The following is a 22,256-nucleotide window of genomic DNA, read 5'->3' on the forward strand; positions in this document are numbered from 1 at the left end:
GGAAGCTGAAGATCAAATGCGCTGTACTCTTCCAAATATTCATTGACCATTATTATACTATTTAACATTTGAAATAAACAGAGACCTCGATTAGCCACCACATAAGCATCTGATCATATTTATGCTTATGTTGCACTGGTAGCTTTTTTGTAAAAAAAAAATCCTCCCCCCTCAAAGTTCCACTTATGCAACCACTTGCACAACAGATTGCACAATCATTTAAGGTGTTCATTAACTCTAACACTTTGCAGAATATGTCCAATAATACTGAAATGGGAGCTGATCAAGTCAGTTGTTTCTGGCTTGATCAGCACCAGCCCATAATGTGGTTTCTAGAAAGTAGCAGGTAACTTTCAAGAACAGCTCCTTTTAAATCTGATACAGAAGCTGTTACAAGGTGCTGAAAACTTGGACTATCTGAAATTTATAGCTATCGAGGAAAATAAATGAATAGATGAAAAGGTTGACATTAAGCTATTCTACTTCTTGAATGAATTACCTGAGAAATCTTTCCAGATCTTCTCTGCTGCACCGGGACCATGAAACGTCTCCAAGATTCTGCCCTTTGATCCATTCTCCAGACATGATATGGAGACCATCTGCACAAGATGGGTGGTCATTGTCATGATTTATTCCCATGCTAAAAATGTGAAAGTATTGAAAATAGAGCTTTTTTAAAGAGGGGGAAAATGTAGAATAGTTTTTAAAATGCTCGTAGGAAGGCAGTATTTTCCTCCCAATATAGGCATACTTCCCAGTAGGAGATATTAACATGCACACATTACTTGGCAAACAGTATTGACTTATTTTCTGACTAGAGTTTGAAGGTGAAGACAAATATATTGACACATATATAAAGTCTAAAATATATCCTTCATTCCTGGCAACACGTTTAAGCCATTCAACATTATTTAGCTGTATAAAAGCTATGGTTTTACCCAGGGAAAAATCCAGTTTACATATTTATGCCTGGTTTACTCAAAAGTAAGTCCCACTGAATTTGATGGAACTTACACCCTGGTAGGTGTGCATAAGATTGCACCCATTGTTAAGCAAACCTAACAAGCTTATTGACTGCAGTCCTGCTGACAAATTAGGTTGCTTAAATTTCAAAGAAGTCTTAGAGATATAAGAAAATCAACCAGTTTAAGACTGCAGCCAATGCTTGCTGCTCTCCATTAACACAGTTAAAAATAAGCATTAAAATCTTATTTAAATATTAAATATATATTTACAATAGACTCCTGCTTTGAGATACACACAAAATCTGTATCACATTTTTTCCTTGGAAAGACCATGTTGATCTAAATTGCAAGGGGAACCTGAAATACATTCTCACACTGGGTTCTTTAATTCAGAATGGCAAGTATTCTAAATGAATGCTCTTGTGCCAGCTCCAGGCTACCAGGCAAGATGAGGGGCTTTGGATCCAGTGTAAAACTGGCTTCAACTCATCCCAGAACACCCTGTTTTGAGTTTTTTTGCCAGCTACCACCAATGATAACAATTCCACCTCTGCAGTGGAATCGCACACACACACCAGCAGATATTCTCTCCAGAGAGCCACTTCCATGACATCTTAACTCAGTCCAGTCATTAAAAAAGGTGGTTAGGTCTACTATCTTAGGGCATATCTACATCATCTATTTTTCCCAGAGTCATCTTGAGGTCATCCCTGTGCGTCCAAATGATGCACAGGGGATCCCGGGGACAACCAGGGATGACCACTCACTTTCTCTGGGAAAAAATGGACTACTTTTATCCAGGTTTTTCCCGCAGTCCTGGGACAACCCCAATGACTGCAGCCGGTGTAGCGTGGGCTCCCGGGTCCTTCCTCCTCCCTGCGAGTAGTGGGGTTCTTTAAATGGGCACAGAACTGCACAGTGTGACTCTGTGCCCAGTGGGGGTGGGGAGCAATTTTGCCGGCACTTTTTGGCACTGAGTTTTAAGGTTAATTTCTTTTACTTACTTTTTTGGAGGATCAGGGCCACACAATTGCACAACCTGCTCCTTCTTCCAAAAACCACACACATACACATCAGAATGTCCCTCTTAGCTTTTGGGATGTCACACTGGCATTTGGGTGCTGGGGAAGGATCCTGGAAGCCAGAAAGCCCAAGATCCTCTCCCCTGTCCCAGAAGGCTTATAGGTGCAGATGAGCCCTTAGTTACCTACCAGCATGGGCAGAAAAATATTATTTTCCACCTCTGAAAGACTAATATCCCATAATTGCTTGGTAGAGGGAAGAAGGTAAGAAAGAAGGATGGTTGCAGGCTTAGAAAATGAACTGGATAAACACTGTAGCTGGAGTAGTATACAATTATTATATGTTGCGTAGGTATCTCAAGTTATACAAACTAATAATATAATCTTGTGGGAGCAATGTAGTTACTAAGGCATTGATTTAATGCAAATAGCTCTCTTTTTGTTCTTACCCACCCGTCCCCTGCAATTGCAGACCTCTGGCCTAAATTCAAAGTATGTGAATTCTGTACTTTCCCTCCTGCAGAGCAAACCAGCTTCCCTTCCATCTGTCAAAGAGATTTTTTTTTGCGAGGTTCTTCTGGCCCATCTTTATTTTAAAACACCCTCAAGTGATAGCCTAACTAACTCTTATCACTAAAGAACTGGGTGAAGCTAAAGAACAAAATTAGTATTGTCATGATGATACAGGTATATCAGTGAATAATTTTCACTGACTTTATTTTTGTTTGTTTAAAAGATTTTTACTCCTTTTCAGCTGAAAAAGGTTCCCTGAGCCGCATACAAAGAGGAATAAGGTAGTCACTGTCCTCAGGCTTACCAACTAAAACAGGGGTTGGCAACTTCTGGGGGTCAGGTTGCTGTATTGTCTCCTCTGGACCCCACTGGAGGCCACACCCACTGAATGTGCAGGGGCAAAAAAAGAAAGAAAAAAGGATGATTTTACTTTTAAAACAAGGCATGTGAGGAGAACATGACTTGTTTTCAAGCAAACTCATATTCCAGCAGAATAGTTTGTTCTAATATTTAGCCCACCTGACAAAAGTATTAAATAATCCCTAAATCCATATTAGAGTAATACCTTTATTAGGCCAACCTATAAAGCCAGTGTGGTGCAGTGGTTAGAGTGTTGGACTGGAACTCATGAGATCTGGGTTCTGGTCCTCACTCGGTCATGGAAGCTCACTGGGTAACTTTGAGCCAGTCACAGACTCTCAGCCCAACCTACCTCACAGAGTTGTTATTGTGAGAATAAAAAAGGAGAGGAGGAGGATTATGGGTTCCTTGAAGGAAAAGGTGGGATATAAATGCAATAAATAAAACAAAACAAAATAAATAAACTCTTTGCTTTTTGTATTAAACAATTGCTTCTTTTTACAGGAACAATTTGGGCAGGATGAGGTACAACAATCAATCTAAGTGCAATTAATATCTGACCATTTTCTGGAAATACTTCCAAAATCACTTTGGCAAGTGGAGTACAGCAGCATAAAGTAAAATATTGGTAAGATTTCCTTTTTAGTTGGTAGCTTTTATATAAATGACAACATTTGTATTAGGATTGTTAAGGTAGAAATATTGAATCAGTTATGGTCCGATAAAATCCTAACAATGGTTAGGTAAAGAGAGGAAAGATGAAATATTATTTATTTATTTATTACATTTCCAATCCGCACAAAACCCAATGTTTTCTGTCTATAAATGTAGGAGGAGATATCATAAGAAATGATGGATCCTCACTTCCTTTCCCCCACAAGGCCTTGGGCAGGGAGAAGTAGTGTTAAGCATAACACAACATGCTTGCCTATTACCTGAAGTAGGATGTCTGTCCATGCCCCCCCCTACATTTGTAAAACCAGTGGCCTTAACCCTCCCCAGGGTCCCAGATCTTAACTTGGCACTGCTAAGCCCAATTAAACACTGAATTCAGCAAATATGATGGATTAATATATATGACAGCAATGTAAAAGTTCAGCTCTGTGCTAGCTGCTTGCAACTTCTACTGAAGTGTAAGAACTTGGCACCTGAGTTGCTGATGAGGATGGGAACTACATCATATATTTTAGGTGGCCAAGAATACCACTGTCAGGCAAAACAGCAGATGGTGAAAGTATAATATTTTGAAAACATGCTGATAAAAAATGAGCTTGCATGATTTATATGAGTTGCATGCCAATGGAAGACAATGGCAAACTGCAGGACATCCATTCCACTTTAAAAGGAAGAATTTATGCATATATGTAATACAAAACACCTAAGAAAGGTAGGGTGCTTTTAAACTAATGGGCTGAAGGATGGATATGGATGGATGGATGGATAGATAGATAGATAGACATACATAATAGATAGATCAAAAGAAAGATACACACACAATATACACACTCAAATTTATCTCCCACCTTTTTTCCTCCTTAAGGAACACAAGGCAGCGTACATAATCCTCCTCGTCTCCATTTCATCCTTACAACAACAACCCTGTGAAGTAGGTTGGACTGAGAGTTTGTGCCTGGCCCAAAGTCACCCAGTGAGCTTACATGGCCGAGTGGGGACTAGAACCCAGATCTCCCAGCTCCCAGTCCAACATTCTAGCCACTACGCCACACTATTATTGTTCTTTTAGTCACACTGCATTTCCTCATCTAATACAATGAACTACTTGGGCAGCTTCTCTTTTCTTTTTTGTAGCCATTCTCTACAGTTTATGTATTAAGTATAGTGTATCAATGAGTGCATTCTTATGTACGTCCATTCAGAAATAAGTCCCACTGGGTTTAAAAGAACTTACTCCCAGGTATGTCTCACAGGATTGAAGCCTAAACTGTTTAATTCATTTCCATTATAATCTGGAATTTCTGATCCTTGTCCCTGGTTCAGCTTTTCCCACTAGGCTGCAGTTTCAAACCCAGATTAACACCAATCTGTAAGTGGTTCATGCTCTGAGAAATTAAGAGTTAGGAGAAACAATATATAAGAAGACTGTTTAGAGAGAAAAAAAGGAAAGGAATAATAAATATTGTTGATCTGTGTAACTTTCTGGGGAAGCTGCAAATTTTGCCCACACTCTTGGGGCATGTCTAGACCAGGCGTTATCACGCAGATCATCCAGGGATCGTCCCTGCGCATCCAGATGACGCACAGGGGATCCTGAGAGCAGGAAGGGATGATCCCTCTATTTCCCTGGGATATTGGCTTACACTTTTTTTGCATTTTTTTGCGTGGTTCCAGTACGATCCCAAGGACTGCGGGTGGTGTGGCCGCCCATCCCAGCTTCTTCCCTCTTCCCCCTGAGTAGTGAAGGTCATCGGAGAGAAGGAGCCAGGCTGGTGGGAGTCCAGGGCCGTTGGGGGGAGCAGGGTCGGGGCTTTTTTTTTAAAAAAAAAAACTTACTTTTTCATTGGAGCACAGGTGCGATCCTGTCATATATATTTTTTAGAAAAATGGTGGGTGAAACATCCTGCTTCCTCCCTGGACATCGAATGCCGGATGTGAACCCAGGGGGGAGATCTCACAATCAGCATATCGCGAGATTCTCCCCCTCCCTCCCCTGGTCTAGATATGCCCTTGATCTCCAAATCAAAGTTAAAAAAGAGTACTGCCTAAAACAAACAAGGAACAACCTAGTAGAGAACTGTTCATATTTTAATTCCTACCACTTGTGAATCCTCTGGATGTTGTAGTTGGAACACTAAACTCCAACATGCATAAGCAAAGCAGAATGTTTAGAGCTTTGATATAAGTAGATTATAAATTGGGACAAATACATGGCCGTTTTCTGGATTTTTAAATTAAGTATTTAATACATGGAAAGCAAAATAGGCATATAAAACGCTAATGCCAAATTGTGTGAGCTGTAATATTGTAACATAAACAGTTTGGTTTAAGTTTTACATCTCATGTCCTAATTCTAAGGATAATTGCATAGCTATATGTTTTCAAATGACAGGTAGTGTACAGATGATGATGATGATGATGATGATGATGATGATGGATAGTTTCATAGGAGATTGCTGTTTGCTTTTCTGAATGGGGCAGTGTTAAAGTTATTCAGCAACCTCCACAAAGAAACCATATCATTTAAATTGGGTTTCTCTGGATATTATTAGGGACACAACTAAGAAAACATAAAGAACATGAGGTTTTATAGATGAGAATAAGGAAGGAAAAGGAAAGGCTAGGTTTTCACACTTATTAAAGAAGAAAATCCTCACTAAAGCAAAAAATTAAGAATACAATCCTATATACACTTACGTAGGAATAAACATGAGTCTATTTCCAATCTTTGTTTTTACTTTTGAATGTGTTTATTCATAACCCTGTACTGTCATTTCCATATTAATTCCAAACAAAAAAAAATGCATTTAAATACTATTTTAATGCATTTTTCCACAAAATAATTATTTCTAAATTATTTCTCTCAATGTATGCATTTTGAATGGATTTTATAAATTTTGTGAATTGAAAAATGTATTGCAAAGAGTATAAAATCTAAATTTGCACATTAGCCTGGGAAGTGTGAAACAAATCAGTATATATCAATTCACAGAGACTGACTTTCTCAATTATCCTTATACTTGGAAGCAAATCCAATTGAACTGAATGGGGCTGGCATTTGAGTAGACATGTATACGTTTATACTGCATGTTTATACAGGTACCAGGACACAGAAATATTTTGAACTTCTAGCCTGTCACTGCAGAAGATCTATTTGTTGCCAATTGAATATCATTCCTTGTACAAAGTAGCAATTAAATTTAACAGAAAGGAAAACAGAAGATGAAAAGCCAAAACCTAATTTTAAACAGCAATTTAGCTGTTAAATGGGGAAGACTGAAACTGGCCAGAGTTAAAAACATCTGTTCAAAAGGTCAATGAACGTGGAAAATGCTAGTGAATCCCAGTTGACTTGTATTTCATTTTGTCGTTTGTCAGAACCAAATGTGTGAATATTTGTGGCTGACTAGAGAGGACTATATGACTAACTGAAGATTTATAGAGAAAATGAACAAGTGATGACCCCACAACCCTGTTTTTTATATATATAATTCCAAAAGATATTTGTTGGTATTATATATTTTACCATGTATTCTGTGTTTGTTTTTTTAAAATTCCAAGTGCGTTTATTAGGTTTAGACAGGGCCATACTCCCCTGAAGAACCAGATGCACAATGTGGGTGTGCTGCTGGATCTGGAACTATTCCCAAATGGCTAGACTGCAGCACTAACATTTTTTTCATTATATCATATTGGTCAAGTATGCCCTTTCCTGGTATACAGGGTTACAGACACCAAGGTTTTTGCCCTGTTAACACACAGTCTTCCTACTGCAATGCAATCTCCCCTTGGGATGAACTTTAAAATAGTTTTGGAATTTTCATCTGGTCTAGAATAGATGCCTGGTAATTAACAGTACAAGTGTTAAGGTCTATATTATTCTAATCCTGGCTAAGTAGCTCTGGCTTCCAGGATGCTTCCAAGCTTGTTTTTAATATGCTAGTTGTGACCTCTAAATTTCTAAACTGTCTGGTTACAATGTACGTTAAGGACACCTAGGGACTGTGCAGACAACATGTCAAACCATGGTTAGGCCAGTAACCCCTTTGCAGCAAATGGCTAGTGAGCATGTTTAAATGGTGGTTATATAGCTTTGCCGGATAAGGGAGAATAGCACAAATGGAAAGTGGAGAAAAAAGAGACGAGCTCTGGTGCTGTGTACGAATGAGCCACGAACGTTTTATTATTTCACAATGTAAAAAGCTCAACATTTTGGATTTGAAAGAATCCTTCTTCAGGAGCTGTAGTGAACAAGAAGGGAGGGAGTTTGGGTAGCAAACTGCAATCCTGCAAAGGCAGTTCGCTTAATTAGAAAGCCTCAGCGTTTGTTAAAACGTCCTGCTATCAGAACTGAAGATCTTTTTCTCCGAGTTATATTTTGATCTAAACATTATGGCTTAGTGTGTCATGTGAACCATTCCTAATCATGGTAGCTATATCGCATTCGCAAGATCCTCCCTCCTCAGTCACGCTAGACCCGTAGGTCTAGCCATGGCCTAACTGAAATAATACTTCTATAAAACAAACTTCTTAAATTCCATACATGAACTGAGAATCTAGCAAAGCGGCAATATATTTTTGAGTTTATATTTTTTCATACACAAGGTAAGAACTAGAGATTAGAGAGGAGGATGCGACTCCCATTTCCATGTATCCCTCATAATGCTAATGCAGAAACAATGTGCACTTGCAGGGAATAATTGGTGGACAAGAGTAGATATTTAATCTTTTTGACCCCTACTTCAACCCAGTTAGGCTCTGATGTCCCCCATCTTTTCAACATGTCCTACAGAAAAGTGAGATATTAACTCTTGCTCTTTTTGTGGCTCCTTTTTTTGGAGTTACTGCTGCTGTTCCCTTACAGTTTTTTAAAAAACAACTGCTCCATTACTGCAGGTGTGCAAATTTCCCTTCCATATACTTCCCAGCCATTAAATGTATGTATATTTCATCTCTGTTTACTTCCCAGCCACAAAAATAATAATTAAAAAAAATTATAACCCCAACTGCACATTTTTGAGTCACCAATTTAAAAAAAATGCCAGGGGGCAAGAGACAGTCCTTCCAAACTTGTTGTTTCAGCAAGTGAGAGCCATGGGCTATTTGCCACTCTTGTCAAATGGCTCTATAGCCAATCACCATAATCCATGAAAAAATTGGTCTCCTGGGTTCGGATAACGTGACAACCCAATGTGAGCATGAATAACCCTACAACAAGCCATGGATCTAAGCATTTTTTGTTCCTTAAAAATAAGCCACCCTGCAGAAAACACTCCAAGTTCAGATGACACAACAACACATCATGGCTGACTTCACCTGGTGGGTTTTCAATGTCAAGTGATAACCCACACACAACAGTTGATAACCAACACTCAACAGTTGAGTGTGAGTTGTCAGTGAATCATGGGTTGTTGTTGTTGTGACACACGTGGGTTTGCAAATTCCCATATGTCCAGAAAATATCTAATTCCCGGTTCAGAAATTAAGTAATATACTCATTTTTGTGTGAAATGTAGTCCTTCTTTTTCTCCTTTTCTAATTAGATGTTAAATATTTCAAGCATTTATGAGCCAACTGTCAACTGATATTTCATCTGCTTTCTATTTAATTGTTAGTTTAATTCTAATTATCCACTGCAAATATTCTATTAAGAAATTCATCAAATTATACTCCAGTTTTTAGAACAAAGTTTAGGATCTTTTATATATTTTAATTACTTTAATAATCAGATATTAAAGAACAGCACTCACTATTCCTACAAGAAAATCAGACTGGGGGTGTGGGAAGAAAGGGTTTATTTAAGTAAATGTTTACACATCAGTACCGTGTCCCTGAAGTCAAACAATCAGGACTTAAATTGAATTTACTCTAAAGATTAGTGTATGCCAACATAGTTAGATATTGTTTGTTTCATTTACTTACTTGTGGCCCATCTCATGGGCAATAGTAAATGCAAGATTCAGGCCATTGTCTTCTGCAATAATACATTTTCGTTTTTCACTGCACATGCCGTTCAAATATGCTATACCTAGAAAACACAGCAATCACAATTAATACTCTAGTTGTTGTTATTTACTTAATTTGTTTTGATACCCAAAGGCTCTATTAGAATATGATCTTCAGCAAATCTGCAAACATGCTGGCATGACTTTATAAATGGCAATGTGCAACAAAGGAGGGATGATTCCCACAAGTGTATAAATGACATGGGCCTAATCTACACCAAGCAGGATATTGCACTATAAAAGTGGTATGAAAGCGCTATAAAAAAGCCACAGTACTGCTTCATAGTGGCATTGAAAGACACTGACAACTGTTGAGGCCCATAGACACATAACGTATACCGCTTTCATAATACTTTCATAGTGTTATATCCCTCTTGGTGTGGCTCCTTATATACTGTTTTCATACCGCTTTCATAGTGCAATATCGTGCTTGGTGTAGATTAAGCCATGGTATCCTCCTGTTCCTGAACCTGAACATTCTCATTGAAAAGTACTTGGGGCACAATTCAGCCCTTTTAAGCATTTTTAAAGAGTTAGGCATATGATGAACAAACATACTGTCTCTGAAGAAACGTAAATATAAAATAAAGAAATGCGTTCACAAAATGAATTCTGTCACTCAATATATCACAAAAGCTTTGCATTCATGTTGTTGCATTCCACACTGCATTTTCCCCAATAAAAAAAAGCTGCAATGCAAATGCAATCTAAGATGTTGTGTAGGCGAAGAGCAACAACTAAGAAAATGCACATTGATAAATCAATCAATCAGTTATTGGATGAGAGCAAGTATCTTTTTTGAATGGTCCTTAGTTTATTTTTTGATGAGATCTAGAAAAGGGGGTGTTTAATGTTTATGAAAAATTAAGAAACAGTTCTAAAAAATACAGTTTCTGCTCCAACAGGAATTCAGCAGCTGATTTGTGGATCTGTCAATGGCTGGAATCACACCAAACTAGAGAGGGAAACTCACCAGAATCTAGAAGGTTGCAGCATGGGTTTGGAAAGCTGCAGGTAAAATGTACATGAACCAACCTGGCAAAATGACAACATCACAGGAAGCCCATGGGCATGCACGCTGCTGCCTGTAAGATCCCTGAAGCCTTCCCTGTTCATCAAAATACCCGGATTTAACATAAAAAGCAAAGTGTTTGGTGCGTAAGGGGGAAAAAAATCAAAAATCCATATAAGGGCAATATCATTATTAGGGCACCAAAAATGTCACAAAGTGTTGTACAAGATTTAGAGTTCTCCAGAACTTTTCAGCTGGATTTTATATTTTCAAAAATAGTCTCAACCATTGTAAGTTTCTTCATCCTGGCAGGACAGTCCTAGGTACAACCTGAAACCTCCATAGCACCTCATAGAGCTTATTTAAATATCTACTGCCTCCCACATCCCATCTTAAGACTGCAACCAGGTTCAGATGTCACGGGGCTCCTCTAGATTAAAGGGAAATCACATTTGCTTACCTGTGCTTTGTTTCCTGCTTCTCTTCTGCAATTGCAATGAACTGAATTACAAGGGAGGAGAGGGCGACCACATGGTCTGTAATTGAAAAACTTCCCTGTTCATATACTTGAATAGAACAGTGCCCTATCGTGGCAGTTTTGTAGCACAACTTCAGCTGCACACAGCAGGAAATCCCAAGATATTTCAGAAGAATCGGGATATCCAAGGGGGTTTTTTTGGACGGAATAACTGGGGGAAGGAGTGGGAGATGTTCAAGAGGCTCACAACGTCATCAGAACGACCTGCAAACTTCTATGAGCGGCCAGTCACAAGCATGCTATAAATCACTCATTTAAAGAAACTCTGGGTTTTAAAAGGGGGGGTTTTGTGATCAACTCCTTTAAACAGGAAGGAATATTCTCTTTGGAGATTGAGGATGCTCTCAGTTGCAACTACTAATGTTTGACTATCTGAGATGTAACTTTCTTTTTATTTTTTTAAATGTCTTGAATCTGATGTTTTTCATTTTTTACAAACTGCGGTCAGCTAGTAATCTGCATAGATTGCTATTTATTATTGGATGCCTAACGATTCAGGTAAAACATTTTTGAGATGTTTCTGACATATAAAATTTCCTCACTCACTGTTTTGGAATAAATTGCCTTTCTGGAATACAGTTGTATGCAAAGTATCATATGAAATCAGTATTTTATTACTCTATTCCTTATTAAACAAAGTTGACCTTGGACTTGAAAGCCACATCAAACACTCGCTACTGAATGTAAATCAGCCAACTACCAGTTGTGAACTAGTTTCAAGTCTTGTCCTTTGTTATTAATTTCATGTGTTAAGAAACAGAAACTGGCTTCAAGTGAGCAGCTGCTCCTGCTTAGCCATCACAGTGTTAGGTAAGAGAAAGATTTTCTTTAAATATACATATATGTTTTCTACTTCTTCCTGTGGCTTATTAACACAGCTGGAAGAGTTCCAAGGTTAAATCCACGAGGGGGGGAGAGTGAACAATTGATCTTCTGTAATGGTTAAACCCTTGCCAGTCAATCCTATAGATTTTTTACAAAATTGCAAATTAACACGCTTTCCCCATGAAACAGCTCTGCTTGAAATCAGTGGCAGCATTCCACTGATAATTTTTACAAAAACAGCAGTGGCGGGGGGTTGAAAGAACTCATGGTTTCTGTATGCCAGAACATGAAACAGTACTAAAGACATAAGCAAAATTCTATGCATGTTTACTCAGAACTGGCTCCCAATGAGCTCAAAAGGAATTGAAAGATAAATGTGGATAGGATTGCAACCTTCATGTATGAAGAAAGGTTTCACTAGTAAGGACAATAACTGAAAGCTGTATTGAATTACAAAAATAACCTGAAAAACATAAACAAGTTGATAAAACAAAGAAACTGTTTTGTCATCTTATACAGTAAATACAGATCCACTTTCATTTACAGATCTATTGTAAATCATATGAAGTGATCGTCCTTGAGCATCAGAAAAAGGAGTACAATATGAAAGCAAAGAAGTCCGGTTCCGCCAACCCATTTACTTTCCATGTCTAGCCCTCCCTCATAGTAAATGGAGAACCGCTGCAGTTGCTCTCAAAAACATGGGCTTGGTTGAGTTTCCTAGATTAGAAGCAGGGTAGAAACTTAACCAAGCACACTTTTGACATTGACCAATATGCCATCAAATATGCTGCCTTTTCAATCAATAAAAAAAAATGGAAATGTGGATCACATTTGGTCATTGTCCAAAGATTTTTGGTTTTTCCTTGAGCTGGCATGGGAACTCGTGGCTCTCTAGGTGTTGTTGAACTACAGAGCCACCTAATCCCTGACCATTTGCCATTCTGGCTGGGACTGATGGGAGGGTTACAGGCTCCCCACTCCTGGTACGGATAACATTTAGAACTGATTGTTTCAAAAGGCTTATTTTAGACATTTGCTAATCTTCCACGGTCAGTAAATGTCATCCTGTTCCAGTGCAAAAGCAGCCCAAATTAACAACCTGCACAGTAACATTTAGATCAGCTATCTAATTTCTTGGCACTCATGCGTTGTGACACTAATATATGCTGGATGTGCCTTTTGTGTCCAATGCAATATTTGGCATAAAGAGAATAAACAGGGTAAATAGGAAAAGAAAGGTCTTGAGAAAAGTCTAGGGGTAGAAGGAGAGAAAAGAAGGTTGTTGAGTACAGAAAGAAATGGTGGGCCTATTCACACATTATAGCCCACCATGGCTCAATTTACCCATGAGAACTGTCAAGTTGTGCCCGTGGGTGCCATTTTTGCATGGTGTTCACAGGCGCCTGGTTTGTTGTGGCTTGTCATGTCATGTGAACCCAGGCAGCAGGGGTTAGACAACCCTCAAATAATCCTAAAACAAGCCATAGTGGGCTGAACTAAGTCAATGTTTCAGCACGCCTAATACCTACAATCCAAATGGGGATCGCTGGTCATTGCTGATCTAATGGACAGCTGTGTGCAGCACAGTAGCACAACAGCTATAGTTTCAATTTTAAAAATTGACAACTTCAGTGTCAAGTTCCTATGCAAAATGAGATGCCATTTCCCTCAACTTCCTGTTTACTGCTACAATTGCTTCTTACAATTGGTGCCTACACACAGACTTGGAGATAAGAGAATAAACTCAAGCTGACAAAGTAGATGCCATGAGTACTGAAGGTCATTACATCTGAAAAGAATATAAATGATGGTTTGAGTGAAAAGGCAAACATTTTGAGTGTTAAGTTCACGCTATAGGGCCTGGAAGAAATGAGGAGCCAGGAAGAGAACCAAAAGATGACTGGGCTATGGAAACTCAAAGAGGAGAAAATAATCAAAGTAGATGGGTAATGAGAAGCAAACAGGTCTATGAGAATAAGGATAAAGAAGAAGCCATTATATTAGGAAAATTCCTGCAAGAGCATTCTAGTTTTGCAAAAAGGGGTCAAGTGAAATTTGAGGGGGCCTGAAAGAGCTGGGCATGTTTAGCCTGGAGAAAAGAAGATTGAGGGGAGACATGATAGCACTCTTCAAGTACTTGAAAGGTTGTCACACAGAGGAGGCCCACAATCTCTCTTTTTAAAATTCTTTTATTAGTAAAAAATAAATTTTAAAAAGTATCATTTTCCATTACAGAGAGAAAGAATACCAATACCAATACAAGGCCAGAACAGATTTCTATCAAGTATCTAAAGTCAGGGGAAGACCAGATAAACAAGAATTGAATAGTCCTGCTTGTGCAAGACATTCTGGCATTCAAGAGGCAGCTGGACATCCATCTGTCAGATATCCTTTGAGGTCGGTTGCAGCATTGAGCAGGGGTCAGATTCAATGGCCTTATAGGCCCCTTCCAACTCTACTATTCTGTGATTCTATAAAAGTAGCTGGAGGTCAAGGTGCAGTAAGTCTACCGCATGTAATGTGAAGGCACTACATGCTCAAGGCATCAGGATGAAAGGAATGAAGAAGAGAGGATTTGGAAATATTTTGTTAAATACATGGATAATTTGAGTGTGCTTGAAAGCAGGGTGGGAAGCGTTGTTAGACCAGAGATGGGAAAATGTGAAGACACAGTCAGAGTGGGAAAAGGAAGTGTGGAGAGGTGAGACTTCATGTCACAAACAGAGGCTGCAACACCAGCCCTGGAAGTTCTTCAGAACCAACAGAGCAGTCATTAGAGAGGAACATATTTATAGATGGCATTAGATTGTGCCTAATAAACTCCACACTTCCTGTGTGCAGGATTAATTGCCTTTGGTTAATTTCATGAAGTCTGAAAGTATACTTTTATGTATCTATAAAAAGAAATATTAACACATACCATGTCTAAAACAAAAATTAACACTTGTTCAGACTACGGATTCATAAACTAGTGATAAACTATTGAAAAATACTACTAGTAAGCATTACTAGAATTCATCATGCTTATTTCGCTGGAATAATAACATTTTTGTCCAGTGTCTTTATATGTGAATTTCATTACGTTGAAGCAACAGAACAGCTATGAGGCTTCAATTTTCCCAATATTCTTCCACAAATACATTTGAAATAGGTTGTCAACTGAAATAGCAAATATGATATCGATTACATTCATGTGTTTCTGTTTTGTTTTTGTTTTTAATGATATACAAGTGTTTCTCAGATACACATACTTCAGAGCATGACTTGGGGGAAATTAACTTTGACTTGCAGCTCTGTTTCTAAGGAACTAATATTCATTTTCTTTCAGAACACCAAGTGTTTCCCATTAGGGAAAGGGAGAAGAAGGGGAGGATAAAAAGCTTTCTACATTGTTGTTGCTTAAATACACACTTCTTTGAAAGTGTTCTATTCAAGGGGGTTGCCTGAGAGAATACTAATGACTTCTCTGTCAATTACAGAAGGATACTATACATGTCTACTCAGAAGTAAGCCCCACTGCGGTCAATGAGGTTTACCCTCAGTAAATGGGTATAGAATTGCAGCCTTAAATGATGAATCAGTAATCAAATACAGGAAGAAGGACCATCTCAAGAAAGAATAGCCAAGTACTGGAATAACGGTGGGAAAATCAACTACAATAGCAAGGTAAGTATATACTCTAGAGTATTTGTTGTTGATGATGGTTAGAGTATTTGTTGGTGGTTTGCAGCTCATAAATCTTAGTTTATGTATTTATTTGTTTTAAAATTTAATTTATATCCTGCTTTTGGCCCCAACGGCCCCCAGCCCCCGGCCCCGGTAGTTTGCAACAATTTGTGAACTGCCCAGAGAGAAAAGCAATAAATAAATTAATTAAAATCTCATTAGAATGCAAGACAAAACAAAAACCAATACACAACAGGTAAGATTAAAATACTCAAAAGGTTTTAAGGGATAAAAACATGTCCCTCTAAAAGTAACATACACATGCTTTCAGCTTAGTGCAAACTTACAGTAAGTTGACACATCTTGTCATACATGCCACACCACAGGTTTCTATACATGTAATATATTAAACTAAGGAAGGAACACTTCATATTCTAAAACTGAAGCCTTTTTTTTTTTTTGGATGAACTTAATCAACTATCAGATGAAGACCAGTGGATCAATTTCTAACTCAAGGAGGGGAAGACAGAAGAACTAACACATCCCTAACACCTTTCCCTTGATATTTTTCTTCCTGAGGTACTTAACAACCAGAGAGAATATTGTGTTTTTCAGGGTGACAGTTTGTACTCATTTCCATTGCTTACAATTTTAATAAGATATGGTAACACACTTTCATATCTGGCACTCTCTCTTACATATGCACAGTTAGGGTTTGGAGAAATTGTGAAGGAAATTTGGCTATTTAACTTACAAAGCAAAGAAATAAAAATGATGGCCATTGTGCTGTCTAAAAGCCCCAGCTGGAAATTATTTGGGAGAGGTCACAACTATTTTGCAAGCTCTGTGATTTGTTCTTCTAAGAGACTACTTTATAACTGGCTTACGTTCTGCTGTTGCTCTGTGTTCTCTCAGCCTGTTCTTTGCAGCTTTCCCATTACTAAAAATATAGATCCTTTGACTATAGTTTTTCCAGGGGATGGGCTGAGTCAAAGAACACATTACGTGCACATTATCCATTTCAGGTCATGATGATATCCAAGCATATAGCATTCATCTTCATAAGATTTGATGCAGCTGCAACAGATGCCAGAAACTCCTTTACTCAGTAAGGCCAAATAATGTGAATGCAAAAATGTTGAAATGTAATATGATCATTAGTATCATTCACAAATCAAAGAAGAGTTTACTCAGCATTCAGAGTAGCCATTACATGAAGGGATTCAATATGTCCAATGTGCTGTTGCTTACATTTGCTTGCACTTACAAGAACCTGTAGTAAGAGGATGGAGTATTAAATCTTAGAAATAAACCAACAGGAAGGGACATGAACTCCAGAATCATTTCTATGGGCAGTATCCAATGTGACAGGAGCACTAATGTAAATTACACTGTGCTCCTGTAAGGAATCTCTAGCGCAACATGTTAGCTAGTGCAACAGGATCTCCTGGACAATGCTATTGGTGTTGCAATAGAGGTTCCTTACACTAGCATAACATAATATACATTTACATTTCTGTTGCACTGCATACTGTGTGTCTTGTCTCTGAGACAATCACAAGTATTACAGTTCAATATTTATAATATGTTGGTTTATAATATATCTTGATACATGAAGCAGCCCTTCATACAAAACAAAGTGTGAAGCAATGGGCTGGATCAAGAGTGTCTCCTTCACAAACATAAATCTCTTTCCATTCCCAGAGGGACTGAAATCTAATAGAGTCTCCCCTCTAGAATGGAAGATATCATTTTTACCATCTCTCACCTTACTCCAATTTGATCAAAACTCCACTGAGCATGTCTGGAGCCATCCTAATGCATTTAGAGATCAATTATTTAGATTACTTTTATATTAATTAATTGGTTATAATTAAATTGGAACCACTCTACAATGATATAAAACAACACAATGTTTAAGCAATAAGGAACAGTTCACAAGGAATAACTAAATCACTTCGCTACACGTATCGGAATACTGTAACTGAGGCTGTTAAAACACTAGAAAATGTTAAAATTAAGCACAAGGATGTTTGGATTGGTTTGTTCAGTGCAAAAATATTATTTAGTAGATTCTAGAACCAGGATATGTAAATATGCAGAAGCATGGGTGATAAATCCAATTGACAGCAAAATCCCCTCTCTCTCTACTTGGAAGTAAGTTTCATTAAGTTCATTGGGGCTTATCCCCCAGGTAAATGGAAACACAATTGCAGCCCCAATAACAATATACAATTGTTATTAATTAATCAAAATAGTGTTTATTAGCAAACGAATTGAATAAACAGCATAATTTCAAACTTTAGCTTAAAACTGCTTAAATTTAGAGACAGACCATAAATGGATATTAGTTCTTTGTTGATAAAACTAGCAAAAATTCAGACTGCAACCCTATCCTTAGTTGTAACAAATGGTACTCAGGGCAAGATTCACACATACTCTTCTGACCTGGTACAGTACCAGTTGGTACAGTCCCAACTCAAATTCATGTGTGATATGTTGGTCTTAAATCACCCGAATTTGAAAACAAAAAAATTCATGCCAGAGAAAAAGCTAGCTTTCAAGCCTTCTCCTCCATCATAATATTTTTTGCAATTTGTGAAGTGTTTCCCTGCATGAAGTCTGCATAGTACAGTCATTGTATCAGGGCTTTTCTACCTAAAAGGGCACATATGAATTGGACAATAGGGTGCTTTTATACAACCAATGAGTTTTCTCTTAATCCATAAATGTTCTTAAACATTTCTAATAAACGTTGAAACCCATATGCATGAGAGGTTTCCCTACCAATCTGATTTTGTATGGGCAGGTCATCTTGCATGACTGAACTTCCCTAGCTTCTCCTTCAAGTGGTTTTATTTGTCTAGAATATAATTCACCAGCAGAACCTAAGGTCTGATTTGCCCTACCATAAATTATGAAACTTTAATGGGAGCTATTTTCTCCTGGCCACAGAAGAGCCATTTCAGTTGGTAGCACCAACTGTTTGTCTTTCAATTGGCATTGACCAGTAGAACACCAATTAAAAGAGCAGGGAGGCCCATAAGGGTACATGTGTTACAACTCTGTTATTCTCCTGTACCTCTCGGTGATGTTCAGTACCATCAACCATAGTATCCTTCTGGGCTGTCTTGAATAGATGGGGATTGACAAAATTATATTCAGCAGGTTCCATTCATTCCTGACAGAATCACTGCTCCTTCCTTTGACCAGTGGCTTATGCGATTACAGAGGGTTCCACCTTTTCCCCAGTGCTGTTTAACATGTACATGGAACTGCTGGGTGAGATTACGCAGGGATTTAGGCTGTGGAGTCATAAGTATATCTCACTTTCATATAATTCTAGGGAGGTACAGTAGAAGTACTGAACCACTGTCTGGCAGGGACTGGATAAGGCAAAACAAGTTGAAACTTAATCCTGACAATATGAAAGTGCATGGATTACCTGACTCAGGACTATTTGAGAATTACCTAACTCAGGACATGGATTATGTGTGCAATCTGGTTTGGATTGGTTGCATTCCCTCTAAAAGGGGTTTGTTTCCAGGCTCAATTCAAGGTGCTGGTGTTTATCATTAAGCCCCTAAAAGGCTTGGGTACCTTAAGGACCACTTGTTTCTCCCTGAATGATCTGGGCCTAATCTACACCAAGCAGGATATTGCACTATGAAAGTGGTACAAAAGCAGTATATAAAAGGCAGGAGCCACACTACTGCTTTATAGCGGTATTGAAGCTCACAGACAACTGTTGGGGTCCATTGACACAAACCATATACCATTTTCATAGTGCTGTATCTTGCTTGGTGTGGCTCATGCCATTTATATGCCACTTTCATACCACTTTCATACTGCAACATCCTACTTGATGTAGATTAGGCCCCGGTCATCATCTGAGGCACTACTCCTAATTCCCCAGCCTCATGAAGCTAGGCAGGCAGCCACAAGGTCTAGAACCTTCTCTATGGTTGCGCCACCCTGTAGAATACTTTGCTGACAGAGATTCATCAGTGCCCTGACACTGTGCTGTTTTAGACAGTGTGTAAAAATGTAGCTCTTTAAGAGCTAGTTGGTTAAAAGTTTTAATCACTCTTGGATTTTTTCTTTTTTTAGCTCCTTACAGTTGCCGTATATTAATTTGGGCTCTTTAAAATATAGTTTTAAATAATCTCAATTTAGTTTGTTTGATGTCTGGAGTCCCCTCTCTTGGAAATAGGTAGGATATGTGCTTTTAAAATAAATTATAATAAATAAGACACAGATATACAACCACACATATAGTGTAAATTCATCCATACTTTCAGGTAAGTGAATTTAAAATTAGGCAGTGGGAAAAAGTCCTTCTGCAACCTTCTTTAAGCTATCAATTTTGTAAAGCCACTATATTAAGTTCCATCATTTTTTCATGAAGAATAACCACAAGCACAAGATTTCAAATGCCATAGCCCATATGCTGTACACCTGTGGATATTTGACAAGGAATGAGAAGATACAAAGAACTCAACAGCCACATGGTTTGTGAGAACAAGATTCAGGTGCATTACCAACTGGAGTTTGAAACAATGCATCTTTCTTTCTTTTTTAGCAAGAACAATTCTTCCAGTGAATAAAACTGGCAGCTTATTTTAACTTAGAACAATAGCACTTTCAAAAAAGTTGAAGACAACATATGACTAGGACATATGGTTTGTTAATACATGATTGAGGCTGTAATCCTATACACACTTATCTAGGATCAAGTCCCATTGAACACACTTACTTCTGAGTAGAGGTCAGCTAGTTATATTAACAATATATGCATTTATATCTCATTTTGAATAATGACAGGTTGCTTACCTGTAACTGTGGTTCTTCGAGTGGTCATCTGTGCAGTCACACATATGGGCTCGGCGCCTGCGCTAAGCCCCGCTTCGGGAATTTTCTATAGCTAAAAGACATTTTGGGCGGGAAACCCTCCCCTCTCTACTGCGCATGTGCAGGAGGGTTCCCGCCCAAAATCCCCAGTTCTTCTGAGACTTAAGAGCCTCGTCTGATGAATATAGACACCTGTAGGTGTATCTGAAAAAATACTAACAGTAACATTAGTAACAAATGATGGATACCAAGTGGGGAGTATGGTGGGTGGGTTGTGTGACTGCACAGATGACCACTCGAAGAACCACAGTTACAGGTAAGCAACCTGTCCTTCTTCTTCGTGGTCTCTGTGCATCACACATATGGACGATTAGCAAGCTTTTACTCACCGGAGGAGGGTTGGTGTCCTTAGATGAAGACAGATGACAACATGGCTCTGCCAAAGGAGCAGTCGGACCTTGACCTGACGTCCAGTTTGTAGTGAGATACAAACATCATCGGTCGGGCCCATGTTGCTGCCTTGCATATTTCCAGGATCGTGACACCACGATGAAAAGCAGAGGATGTGGAGACAGCTCTAGTAGAATGCCCTCTGACTGAAGTCGGGGGTTCTAATTTCTGCAACTGGTAAGCTAGGACAATACATTGCACCAACCATGAAGAGAGTCTCTGAGCTGATACTGGTAAGCCTTTTTTGTTTTGTCCATAACATACAAATAGGCGTTGTGACTGACGGAAAGAGGCAGTGCGATCTTTATAAAACGCTAAAGCCCTTCTGACATCCAACAGATCTATGTGTGGCTGTCCCCAAAGGTGAAACAGTTCCCTGATGACCTGAGGATGAATGCACCATTCGTGGACTATCGACGAGTGCCTGCTGAGATTGTCTGCCAGTGTGTTGGACAGACCGGCTATGTGAACTGCAGTCAGGAACAGTCAACGTCGAATGCACCATTCCCATATGTGTATGGTGAGTTTTGCTAGGGATAAAGACTTTGTGCCTCCTTGTTTGTTGATGTAAAAGACAACTGTTGTGTTGTCTGATGTCACTTGAATGTGGTGGTTGTATATCACGGCTTCGAATGCCTTGAGGGCCTTTTGGACTGCTAGCAGCTCGAGGTAGTTGATGAGCGCCCTTCTCTCTGTCATAGACCAGGTGCCCTATACTCTTAGGGATTCAAGATGGGCTCCCCATCCCTACCACTACACACAACCAAAATTTTCTTGTGAGTAGTGGTAGGATCATCGGAAGTGAGACCATACGAAACCTTTTTGGTGTTATGAAAGTGTTCACGTTGCGTAGGTCTAAAATGGGTCTGATGCCTCCATCGGCTTTCGGGACAGTGAAGTATCGGGAATAAAATCCCTTCATTACTTGATGTTTTGGTACTGATGTTATTGCTCCCTTCTCTAGGAGTGCACGGACCTCCTGCAGGAGAGGTGGCGATGGTGTAGTTGATCTCAGGACTCCCAAGGGTTGGAAGGAATCGAATTCTACCTTGTAGCCGTTTTCTATGATGGAAAGTACCCATTTGTCTGTAGTTATTCGTTTCCAAGCCCTCCTTGAGGTCGAGAGACGGTCGCCGAAGAGAGTGGTTGTGGTGTGGATATTGAAGTCAAAGCCGTCGATTTTGTGTGTAATCGGGCTTACGATGCTGGAATCTGGGTTTTGCGGGTGGAAAATGTTTCTTTCCCTGTTGAGGTTGAAATTGTTGTCTATAGGGTTGTCGCGCAGGCTGGTATCTTGTGGTAGTGAATCCAGGTTGTCTGAACCATCTTCTTGGTCTAAATTGTTGCTGTTGAGATGGGCCTAGCCCCATT

The 22,256-nt window shown here is 38.9% G+C and overlaps 1 protein-coding gene across 1 annotated transcript in view; it reads right to left on the reverse strand.

The window, feature by feature from the left end:
- ADAMTS19 (ADAM metallopeptidase with thrombospondin type 1 motif 19) overlaps positions 1-22,256 on the reverse strand; it is a 149,166-nt gene that overhangs the window by 62,728 nt on the left and 64,182 nt on the right. The window contains exons 8-9 of the mRNA XM_063129463.1: positions 9,458-9,563; positions 500-640 (exon numbers count right to left, since the gene is read on the reverse strand). Coding sequence (XP_062985533.1) covers positions 500-640; positions 9,458-9,563 — 247 coding nt within the window. The remainder of the gene's footprint in view (positions 1-499; positions 641-9,457; positions 9,564-22,256) is intronic.

The sequence above is a fragment of the Elgaria multicarinata genome, chromosome 6, assembly GCF_023053635.1.
Source record: "Elgaria multicarinata webbii isolate HBS135686 ecotype San Diego chromosome 6, rElgMul1.1.pri, whole genome shotgun sequence".
Taxonomy (NCBI): Eukaryota; Metazoa; Chordata; class Lepidosauria; order Squamata; family Anguidae; genus Elgaria; species Elgaria multicarinata.